General features: G+C 43.0%; 1 protein-coding gene across 2 annotated transcripts in view; it reads right to left on the bottom strand.

The window, feature by feature from the left end:
• Nucleotides 1-6387, bottom strand: part of PDCD6IP (programmed cell death 6 interacting protein) — a 31242-nt gene extending 24855 nt beyond the window's left edge. For both annotated transcript variants that reach the window (XM_086467617.1, XM_086467618.1), the window contains exons 1-2: nt 6182-6387; nt 86-140 (exon numbers count right to left, since the gene is read on the bottom strand). In XM_086467617.1, coding sequence (XP_086323743.1) covers nt 86-140; nt 6182-6387 — 261 coding nt within the window. The remainder of the gene's footprint in view (nt 1-85; nt 141-6181) is intronic.
• Between the last annotated feature and the right edge of the window lie 5930 nt (nt 6388-12317).

The raw sequence follows: 12317 nt of genomic DNA, 5'->3' as shown, positions 1-12317 counted from the left end.
TATAGAGAAGGAGACTCCACAACCTCCCTGGAAAGCCTGTTCCAGCGCTCTGTTTAATGCTTAATAGTTTGATAAGTCTTCTTACCTGATTCTCAGAGAATGGAAACTTTGGTTCAATTGAACACAGCTGATCATAGTATCTAAAAAAAAAAACCAAAACACACAAACAAAGGAAGAAACAGCTATTAGATAAATCAAAAGAGTTTTGTTTCTCACACTGGCACATAAGGAGAAGGGCACAAAAATCCCACATGCAAGTAAGTTGTGAAACTCATTCGTAACCACAGAGGATTTGCAGGACAGACAAAAAACTCTGCCTAAAGGTTTTTTTTCAGTAGAGGAACAAGTTCAAGAAGAGGTAGTCTTCCACAGATAATGTGGAAATCCTGCCTCAGTCAGGAGTATCAGAGGCAAAGCTGACCCATTCCCCTTTCTGATGGAAGGTGGATTAGAAAAGTCATGCAAAGGAGTCTCTGTATACATACAGGAAGACAGAGACTACATTAGACACTAAATTATGCTGCAAAAGTAAATGAAGTACAGCATTTAACATAATCCTACCAAGCTATGGTGCACTCTCTTGATCTGAACATTATATCCAACTCCTCCACAATTCCTGACTCATCTGTTTAAACTTCAATGTCTTTGAAATAGATGCCATTTGCCTTGCAGAGTAGCAACTGGAGAGCCTAATCCTTGATAACATTCTTTAGTTACAAGCTTAGTTTTCATTAGAGTGTATTGTAGCAGTCACAGTGAATTAAACCCCAAAGTTTCTCTGTGCCAGTATTTTGTCTACTCACAGTGGAAGATGCTTAGGAAAGAATGCCAGAAAGGTAATACAGCAAGTACAACATAGTCCCTCACACAAACTATCCAGGCAACAGTTAGCTGCCCGAGTTATACCCTATACCTGCACCGCTTGTTAAACACAACAGGCTGGATGCAGAACTTTCAAACTGCCAACTGCTGAAAACGCGTAACATGTGAAGCCCGTTTCCTATACTCCTCCTGTAGCACTCACTATATGGGCATACACTCAACATTATATTGGTCAAATTGGTTTTTTAAGAATTTATATTCCAAACACACAAAACACCTTGTAGTAACGAGCTTCACAGTCTCTGAAACAGGGTTAACATTGTTCCTGTTCCCTTACTTTACATTATTAAATATGAATCACTATTGATCTAGACATGAAGTAGACGTACAAGGCCTACGTTCTGCAGGCAATAAATGTTTGTTTAAAAACTCAGGAAGCATTTTTAGAAGCCATACACAACAACAAAAGGAGTGTTAGCATATTCTTCAGTGAATTGTATCTGCCTATATATCTACATATATATATAAAAATAAGTAATACTACAGGTTGCTGACTTCAACTAAGCCACTGCAATTAAAGACACAATATACTAAGCCATAGCAAAAGCTACAATAATCTGCAACAGTAACCCAGCAGGACTTCCACTAACAACAGAGCTGAAACAAATTGCTCCTAAGGTTAAAAAAAAAATAAGTCTGAAGATATTTACTGTGACAGCAGTTTAATCGAGATTAATTTTCACCTTTAACAACTTACCAAGTATAGTTAAAAAAAAAAAACCACTGAAGATCACTGCAACTGATCTGTTTAAACGTACCTCCTTCATTGCCTTCAGCTGCTCTCATGACAGTCATTTGCATGTGGTATTATAAAGAAAACAATACTTTCCATGCTTTCTCCTCCTGCCTCAATTTAATTTGTTAACCAAAAGCCACCAATAAAGCCTAGTTGCCTTCCCACATTCCGCGATTACCCTGTCCTCACCTGCCATGAGGGTAGAGTCAAGAAACAAAGCTTGTTAAATGTCCTTATGAAGCTGCCTGCACCTAAGCCTCGGCTGTTTGCAAAGAGTCTATTCTTTGTACATCAACAGAACCACAAAGAAAACAAGCCAAGGAGGTGTGTGTTCCTCCCATAAATATGCACATTGCTCCATATGACTTCAATGAACACCAACACCACATGGCTTTTTGTTTCATTTAAAAAAAGTTCAGAGCTTAACATTAGTATTTTCTCTACTATTTTAAGCATGTGACATCATTTCTTTTTACTAAAGAACTTGAAATTCTACTCAAGATTTAAGAGCTCTTTAAAACTCTGCAGATCAAAAAAACCCATACAAAACCAAAACCCAATCATGTAAAATCATTTAGCTTTGTTTAGCAGTAGCTAAACATATATAATGGTATACATAAACTAAACATATATAAAAATGATAAATGAAAACATTTACCACAGAACAGCGTAAAACCAGTAGCACAGAGACAGAAAATAAGGATTGAAGGAAAGGCCACATCCAATGCGCAAGTCAGTTACACATCGAAGGATGAGGGTAAACACACAGGTGTTATTTAAAAAAAAAAAAAAAAAAATCAATCTACAGTCATCTAACTATCCAGACACAAAGAACAGAAGTTGCCACGTGACACAAATGAGCATCGTGTGTTTGGCTGTGCCAGTGATGAACTACAGAAAACCACGCAAACATATCAACTGCCTGAGTTCCAACTACAGCAATGAAAGGAGGGCAGATGTCAGCAACACAGATCTCGTTCTTGAAGTACAGCAATTTTTCACCAAAACAGGTATGACACACTCCTAAATGCTAGTAAAAATGAGTTACAGCAGTCAAGGGAGTTGGAAGTCAGGGTTTAAATTAAAATTTAATTAAAATACATGTATTGCATTAAGAACCTCCAATCCTGTTTCTCCTTCAAAGAATGATAAAGAAAAACCTCCTTCAAAAGAACATAAGAGAGACCAAGATCTGCCTTCACTCTTCTAGATAAGGACTGGAGTCCTGAACTCACACCTGGAAACCAGAACTGCAGCTTTCAGCCCTCAGAGAATTTCACCATTCAAAACAAACCCAGGTACCTCCCTCCCTTTTTTTTTTCTCCCTTTCCCCTTTTTCTTTTTGAAAAGAACTGCAAGAGTTGTTAGCAAAATTAAACCAATTAAATTCGCACCACCACCCCATCCCTCCAGGAAAAGAAAATGAAGTCCAGGCTATCTTTAATATTCAGAAAGGAAGCAAGAAATGCCTTGAAGCTATAATTACACTCAAGGAAAAAAAAAAAAACACCACACAAAAACACTCAATCAAATCTGCTATGACAGAATTTAAGGGGAAACATCTGTACCAAGCTCACCTACGTCACCTTCAGAGCACTCAGATTCTCACAAAACAAAACACACTTGGAAGCAGGCTGAGATCTTTCCCAGTTACACTGTGCTCCTTTCCACTGGGTACCTCAAATACATCTTCAAGAGACGCATTTGAGTTCACCAGTCGAACAACAGCACACCATGCACTTTCAAAGCTTTGCTAGTCAGTGTTTGCCCAGAAACGGGGCTCCAACCAAGTTGATTTCTTCCATAAAAGAAAGAATTCTGCAGTAACTACTCAGCAAAACAAGGCTTCTAAAGATTACAAAACCATGGGCAAATCCTAGATTAACTAGAAGATTAAGCCCTCATTTCTTAACAGTTAAAAGGTCTACAGCGCTCTGCTAGGTATTATGGTCTACAAAAAGCTGCAAAGAACTAAATGTATGCAATTGTAATTAGCTTTTCCAACCTTACTTCACTAACAAACCAGTTTTAAACTCCAACTTTAAGTAACAACTTCAGCAAGATTTTTTTAAACATAAGACTGAATACAACTCTTAAACAGCAGTAGGGAAATATTGGAAGTTGGAGAGGTGAGGGAATTTTCAGGGGAAATGTGAGGCACTCAGATGACTGTACTCTTTCAATCACAACCTCAGCTGGATACTTCAAACTTCTGGGTGTGCAGACAGTATGACTTTTTAAAGTGACTGCGCCTTACAGAATATTAACAGAATATGTATCAGAATATTCTTACAGAATAAGAACAAACTTATTTTCCAGCAACTGTAATGAATATAAATGGTCAGACAGGGACAAACCACTCATAACTTGTTAGAGATACGGGAAAAATATACATCACAATTTATAATGCAGGTGTTTTATGAAAGGAGCTTCTGTGTGACAGGGATATCGCCTTGTGTTCACACATAAGGTGACACCAGTGCAGAGCCACATTCAACACCTCCTGACTACTGCAACAGCACCTGGTCCAGCTGAAGTCATCTGCTGATCACTGATCAACAGCAGAGAGAACAGACCATGAACTCACTCAAAAGGAAAACTAGGAATTATGCAATTGCAAGTAGTTTCCCATCATTATTCAGGGAGAAAACCTGAGGTGAAGTTGCATACTATGGCTTGAATCAATGTAATGACCTGCTGGCACTGCAAGAGGGAGGCCATGTTCAGCCCTTGGCTTTCAGCAACACCACTTCTATCCTCTTTTGTGCCAGCTCTGATGTTCATCTGACTTGCCAGTGAACTCAATCAAGTTGCTCACTTGTCAGAAAGCCACATAAACCTTTCACCTTCCAAAAACAGCCTAAGAGAAGAATCAGAACTGAAGAGACAGCCGCCTTCTTTTGCAGTGTAGAGTTGTTGGATAGGGTCAAGTCATGTGATGTGGCTGGGCCAAGCAGGGATTTCAGCTAGAAACTAATGACAAACCTGACTGGCACCATCAGGAAAAGAAGCTCAATTCCAGCATTCAAGGGAAGATAATACCATGCCTTCCAGTGCGATTAGCAGAGTCCCTCTTTCCGTTCAGAGATGCTTGTTATTTCCCTGACCTTCAAAAGGCATACACATAGCACCTTCAAAAGCTTACACAGCAATAAACAGGAATAGAACAGGAAACTACAAAGATACTGTAAAACATGATTAGTACAGTCACAGCTTTTACAGCCCAAACACCCAGCAAAGGGTTGATAAGCTCAAAAACCATCAGTAACTCACTTTACAAATCTTGCCTCCTTTTTTAGTTAAGTCACTTCTTTTCCATTTCTCTTCATTTTTAAGTTTGTAAATAAATTCTAGTGAACATCGTAAATAAGAAATTCTAGTGAACATCAAATGTATTTCTACTTGTTCATGATGTTACAGGTGTGTCGTGTCTACAAGTATCATTCCTCCCTATACTAGAAAATCTCTCTTTTTTCCTTCTTTAAATAAAAAAATAAAGTTGCTGTCACTATGTAAAAAACTCACATTCTTGTACTGCAAATCTTTGATCCGAGCTTTGCAAGCAGAAGTGTGTACTTAGTATCAACCTAGTGAATGAATCACAGTGACCTCAGTCAGTAGACGAGCTGCAAATAAATGAGCTCAAAGTATTTCCAACATAGAGAAACAGAACAACGGGATTACCACAGTAAGTCGATACCACCATACATAAACGTTCTAGAGGGACAGGAAAGAGCATGTGCTTTTATAAATGACAGAGCAGTTAGTTCTAAAGCAGGCTTTATGCAGTTTACCAGGCAGATGGCACAGATTAATCTTTTGCTCATCTAACCTATGATAATTCCAGCACAACAGAGGCACAGGTGAACTTTTCGATAGCAAACTAGGTGTCGTAAGCAGAAAATAAGGATGTGACTTTGCAATTACACAAAGAAGCTGTTAAGCACAAACAACAGAAGGAAAATTTGACAGTAAAAAAAAAAAAAAAAAACAACTGAAAATAAAGCTGTCGGCTGTAACAGCAAAATGTTAACATTGAAACAAAAGACACACCTGCTCCCTTCTGAGAAGTAAAACAGTCTGTTATGTCTACCTAGATACAGCCGTGACTAGCACGTTACAAACACTCGGAAGGGGAAGCTGATCGGGACAAGGCCTCCTCTCTCCTCCTCCCTCCGCCGCACCGCCGGCCCTGCGCTGGCATCTTACGACACCCAAAGCCCGAGCCGCGCCGCGAAGGCGGGGGACCTCGGGCTGCTGCAAGGCACCCGATTGCCGGGTCGCCTGCCCCAGGCGCAGGCCCGCGGCGGGGAGACGGGCGCGCAGCCCACAGGCCGCCGGAGCCGGCCCAGCCGCTTCGTCCCGGCGGACCGTCCGCCCCGCCTCGCCCCGTGCGGGCCGCCCACACCTGGGCCCTCCCGCACCTGGTTCCGGCTCCGCCGCGCCCAGGGCCTGGGCCCGGGGCTCCTCGGCCGCGCGGGGCACCGGAGGGGTGCGCGCCCGCCCGCCGGAAGCGGGAGCGGAGGCGCTAAGACCGGCGCGGCGGGCCCGACCCGGCCCTACCTGAGGAGGGTCTCGAGCGCGCTGTCGTGCTTGTCGAGCGGGCGGCCGAGCGCGGTTTTGCGGAGCTTGCTGAGCTCCTCGGCGGCGCGGCAGTGCTCGGCCTGGGCGTCGCCGCCCGGGTAGCTCTGCTGAATGAACTTGCACAGCGGCTTGGCCAAGTCCACCTCCGAGGCCTTCTTCAGCTGCACCGAGATGAAGTTCGTCATGGCCGCCGTGCGCGCGGGCAGGGCGGGCAGCCTCCGCCGTCACCGCAGCTCCGCGTTCCCGTTCCCCTCCGAGCGGGCCCGGCCCGCCGCGCGCTGCCCACCGATTAGCCCGCACCGCGGCCGTGTAGCCCCGCGCTTCCGGGATCGCCGCGCGCCCCCAGCGCAGCGCCGTCATGCGCGCCCGCCCCCTGCGCGCTGTCCCCGCCCCCTTCCCCGCTTCCCTCGCGCGGCGCTGGCGGGGCCGTTGCCGCCTCAGGGAGGTGCCATGGCGGCCCGGCGGGTGCGGGTGCCAGAGCCGAGGGCAGGTGGGCACCGCGCCGCTCACCTCACACCCCCTCCCCGATCGGCGGAGGGCCGGTACAGCCGGCGGGACCCGCGCGTGTTCACCGCGGGGAGTGGGCCCGGCGGCCTGAGTGGGAGGGAGGGTGCTGGAGTAGGACGGGACGGAGGGGCGGCGTTTGGAGCCCGGGGCAGGCGGAGACCTCGAGTGCTGCCCCCGGAGAAGCGCTGCGTAGCGGCTACCGGAAAGTTAGTGAGAGGGGAGCGAAGGGTGTCGTACGCGGCCCCGCACAAGAACCGATACTTTAGATAAAGCGTTGCTTCTCCGTAGCAAACGCCGCGATGTCTGTGCTGGCAGTGAAAGCCGCGGCTTGGCGAGTTGCTGTCGTGAGGGCCGGGTCACCCGCCTCACGCTTGCGTTCTGCTGACTCGGCCCCGCGCAGCTCGAGCCGGCGAAACGGGGGCTCTGCGCGGCGGCGTGTGAGCACGAGAAGGAACATTCTGCCCATGTTCTTGTTCCCCCCTTTCTTCTGCCGCTTGGTCCAGACAGCTAAGGCTGTAAGCCTGCTGTTTTCTTGCTACATGAGCCCCGAGGTGACGACACCATGAAAAGGAGTGGTAAAAGTGCTTTTAAAATTACGCAAAAGGGTTTGGTCTCATGCTGTAGCAGACCAGGAGTTTTGCTGTAAAGTAAAGCCGATGATCCTTTCCTCCTGGAGGTGTACTACACTAAGTAGAGCTGTAGTCTTTGTCGTCTGATGAAGGTCTGAAGTGGTGGCATAGGAGGAAAAGGGCAGAGCCTGGGAAATCAGTCTTAACTGCTCCGGTCGCCGCTGGGAGGGGCAGCTCCTCCAGTATTAACTGGCCCTGGGTACAATCCAGGGATGCTCTGGCAGCAGCAGCTGGGCCTTCCCAGGCACAGGCATGGGGAAGGAGGCGATGGAGTTGTCCTCGTTCTGCTGCTGCTGCCCGTCACCTTCGGCAAGGCCTGAGTGGTTATCCTTCAGAGCCTTGCCGGGTTGTTTCTGTTGAAAACCTTTGCTATATTCACAAAAAGTGAATATGTATGGTAACAGTTCCTTGGTGCACTCCTGCCTCCCTGCACGGAGTAAACAGCCAGCACAACTTCTTACAGCGCAATCAAAACCGAGTAGTAGCTGACTTAGTTTTACATTAAAAAAAAAAAGTATTTTTATAATACAGTGACTACAGAAAGTAAGCTGTCCTGCCTTACTCGCATCTGGCTCTGTGAATTCCTCACTGTTTTTTTTTTCCCCAGGGTTACGGCCTGCATACGCTGGTAAGCATTTGGTCTCCTAGCTTGAGTCAGCCTTGCGCTGACTGCGCTTCCCTGTCCCAGGGAAAACCTCCACCCTCGCAAGCTTACACTGATCAGTCTTAAGATACAGTCAGCTGGGCAGTTGCCGGCCTTTGTCTCCAACATCAGGACCTTTTGGGGTCTAGTTAGCCCACGCATCATTACAAGATACATGGCTGGCTGTGTATGGAAGGTGGAAGCCATCAATACCTTCCAGCATAACAGTCATAAACACGGAAAGGGTGTGAACAGGGAAGGGCAAAAACTGCAGCCATGAGATCATAGTTCTACTTTGGAACTACGGTGACCTTTAGATGGCTGTTGCTTAACAAATGCAATGACTGATATGTTGCCTTCCTGAACCGTCCACCAACACAGCACGGAAATTTCACTTTGTCTTTGAACAAGTTACCAGAACTTCAAACGTGCAGGTGATTTGCTGCTTTCCCACAGATTTCTTAATAAATCAGTACTCTGAAGTCTTTGTTCTGATTATTACAATTACAATATTATAAGCAGTAATGACTCGTCTCCTTGTTAACTCTGACTAGTTAAGTACTGTTTCCCAATTTAGAGATGAGGAAACCACATAGTCAGTAGTTATCAGTGCAGGGTGCATAATCTACATCTGACTCAGAGCCCTGTGCTTTAAACAACAGACCATACTTCCTTCAACAAATTTATGACAGTATCTAAGGGAACGACTTGAAACCAGCTTTCCCCTAAAATGTTTGAAGTAATGCAACATAAAGAAGTTATAGCCATGTTTAAGCTTTACCAAGATCACGGACATATTTCATTTTAGTGTGGTGTGGACTAGGTGTCCCCAGTTTTCCTCTTTTTTCCTAAACAACCATTATGTATATGTAGAGCACCGCAGTTTTGCAGAAGCATTTCTAAATCAGATTTGCTTTCAGTACGCAAGCTGTCTTTTCTGCGTGCTTCGTGGGCTTTGTCTACAATTTCTAGACAGAAAACTTTTCACTGAACTCTGATGTTCTGTGTTACGCTTGCTTCCTTTTCACAAATTCTGTGTACGGGTATTTCATTGAAGCAAGATTTTCTTCTGCGTTTGCTATATTTTATTCTGTAGATTTTGATGGAGCTGCTTTATCCGTAGCGTAAGAGTTGTACTCTGTAGCAATTGCACTAATTGGCGAACAGATGCTATACTAAACAAATCAAAAGTCAGCAAAAGGAAGTGATAAGGGACCTAATTGTTCATTTCATTAAACCTGATGGTCCTCTTGCCTAAAGCTTCATTTAATCAATCGGATTCAACCCCATTTGGATAATCCTAACATAACCTTTTGGTGACATAGGGTAAGGACCAAGTCTTCTGTCACCATTATCTTTTGACCATGAGTTTCAGGAGTGATTATCATCAGTTGCCAAATGAGAGAATACAGAAAATAAGTTGTATGTCAGAAGGAGCTCTGATTGGATCTAAATAACGTGTTTAGAAGAAAATCTAAAATTCTCGTGACCTGTGAATGAAATTTCTCCCTAACAGCCCATTATCAGAAGCTCAAGGAAGAATTCCTACTATTTCCTTCAAATTTGACACTCCTTTACCTTTTGTTTCAAAATTTAGAGGAACTATTAATCCTATTTTCCTCAATTTTAATTTGTATTTGTTAGAGTTGTGTATTTCTCATAGATGAGGAGGGACCTGAACCAGAAGATATGTTGATAGCAAACTCATCTGGGCAGGGATCGTGCTTATCTTTGTGCTTGTAAAGCCGCATCCGCTCGATATACCATCCTCCCGCTATTCCAATGCTAACTAAGAAAAACTCATCTTCAGTCTAAATTCCAGGTGTGATGTAGGTCAGGATGAGGAAATGAGAGGCTGGAGAAGGGGGAAAACAGGACTACATCAATACCGTCAGTACACTTACTTAGAGCAGATGCTTGTGTATGATGGTAATTACAACAAAGTTGCCTTTCAGCCACAAGCTGAATAAGGATATGTCTGATTTTGCTTGAAGAGAGGGTGCTGGCAGAATGGTCTAGAATAAGAAGGGCATCACATGCATAGCTAGCAGCATGAAAATAACCTTGTAGATGAAATAAATACCAAGCAGGAGAAGTGCAGGTCAGAGAAGGCTGAGGAGAAGATAGAGGTGAAGTAATACGAACTTAAATGAGATACAAAAGAGAGAGAGCAAGGCCTGGAAGTTGTTGAGCTAGGTAAAGAATTTTACCTGCTGCATTGTAGACGGACTAGAGCAGAGCAAACAGGAAATCCAACCAGTATTAGTGCAGTATTTTACATAAAGGGTTACAAGAATATTAGCTATTAGGCAAATTAGAGTGTGGCCTAGAATTTTCCTCAAGTCTCAGCAGGCTTCAGAAATATGCCATGTTACTGATCACGTAATGGTAGTGGCTGCGCTTGTTACTCAAGTACACCCCATAAACGGGGGGAAACAGCTCATCACTGTCCCACATCTCGGTTTGTAGTAGTGGGTCTTCGTAATAACCACCAAAAGCATTGGTACACTATTTTCATATATCGTATTAAAAATCTGTGGTAAAATTATGTCCCACTCCAAAGGATTTATAAGATTTTTAAATGTTATTATTTTTACCCCTTATACTATTCATATCACTGTGTTTCTAGCAGCTTTATGGAGCTGAACAGCTTGTAGAAGAGAGCAGCAACTTTCAGTTCAGTAAGAAATAGCTGAGAAGCTATTAAAGCATGTTTCCCAAAAGCTGAAGGTCAGGAGTAGTACAAGATGTATAAATACAAACATAAAATGCTTTTTTACAATGCATTGAATAAAACTGCCTGCTATTTTACCATGGACCTGTATAGCGTATGCTAGGGCGCAGTCACATTCCGCCTCCAGATGCACACTACTTAAAAAGAGGCAACATTTGCACAGGTAAGCATGAATGTGCAGGGCTATAGATACACTTGTACAAGTCAAGTGACTAGTGGCCCCCCAAAATGGCCACTTCTACTCTGAATGAGGGTGTTTGTGAAGGTATAAATTTACACCCTGTGTCCCATCTGTTGGTTATGGGGCAACTATGCCTAAGAAGAGGTGGATGTAACAGAGAGTATCACTGTTGTTTAATCCTGGGCAGGTTGCACAGCTGTTTACTGAATCCAACCTTGCGTGTAAGTCTCTGAAAAATCCAAAGTCATGCATGAGTTTTTGACTTAGATTTTGGCATGAAAACTCTGTAATTGGCGTGTTTTGGTGCAATGTTTATGATGTGCAGTTTGAAAAAAGTTCAGAGCCTTCCTCTGAAAGTTTGTTGAAAGAAGGAAAATGTTTGTTCCACCTTTGTTCAGTGTTGAACCATTGATGTTACTTAGTAAATATTTAATTTTACTTTACATATATAAATAATGGTGTTTTAAATAATTTTTACCCTTAGGAATGGAAAACAAAGTACCTGTCATATTGCGTTAAAGGCAGATGTAAAAATCAAACGTCTGCTTTTTGTGATAATGGACTAAATTTTGCCTTATGCTGCACTTATTCTTGCTATGAACATTTCCCTGAACTGTCATAGGATTTCAGGAGCCCCAACAGGAGGTGGCTAGTGTTCTAATGTTATCACATCTTTAATTAAAAGTTAAAAGAAGAAAGGATTAATGACCTTTAAACACAAGTGTTCTGCAATATATCCTTCCCCTAACTATGCTGTGTTTTTACTGCTTCTAATTTTAACATAATAGACAACTGAAACGTAAGTATGTTATTCTTTATTCATTCCAGAAGAGAAGAGGTTTTTTATTTTACAAATTGCTGTTACAAGCTTGGCTAATTACGCTGCCCTTTGAGATCTGAAAGTCAGAAAGTTTTCACTTAAATTCTATATTACTAAATCATGTGAATACATCAATAATGGAAAGTAACAAAATAGATGAAAGATAACTGGGTAACTTTGAATCCCCTAATTATTGCGATATGGGGTATACCTAAACCAACAGCTTTATTTTATTCGCTTTAAAACATTACTTGCTTTATTTAAAGCATTGTATTTCACATTTTATAAAGAATTTTGTCCAAATATGTCATCAATTCAATCCAAATACTTTTTGACTCAAAAGACAGAGTAGCCTTCAAAGAAGCAGAAGTTAATATTTGTCCTTTGTTGGTATTTTACAATATGTAATTAGATTTTATATCGGCTTTAGTTGTATATTCAATGCAAGAAAAATACCTTTTCCTGTTTATTACATTACAATTACAAGGCTTGACTAGAAAACTCCATGAATAATTTGAAGACTATCATGTTTATTACATTGAAGATATGAAAGAAATTAAATCTGGTTAATTGAGGAAGATCCTTTATAAGTCATCACTGA

The sequence above is a fragment of the Leptosomus discolor genome, chromosome 7, assembly GCF_034619465.1.
Source record: "Leptosomus discolor isolate bLepDis1 chromosome 7, bLepDis1.hap2, whole genome shotgun sequence".
In the NCBI taxonomy this organism is placed as follows: domain Eukaryota; kingdom Metazoa; phylum Chordata; class Aves; order Leptosomiformes; family Leptosomidae; genus Leptosomus; species Leptosomus discolor.
The sequence above is the reverse complement of the archived record's forward strand: the minus strand, read 5'-3'. Positions and strand labels throughout refer to the sequence as shown.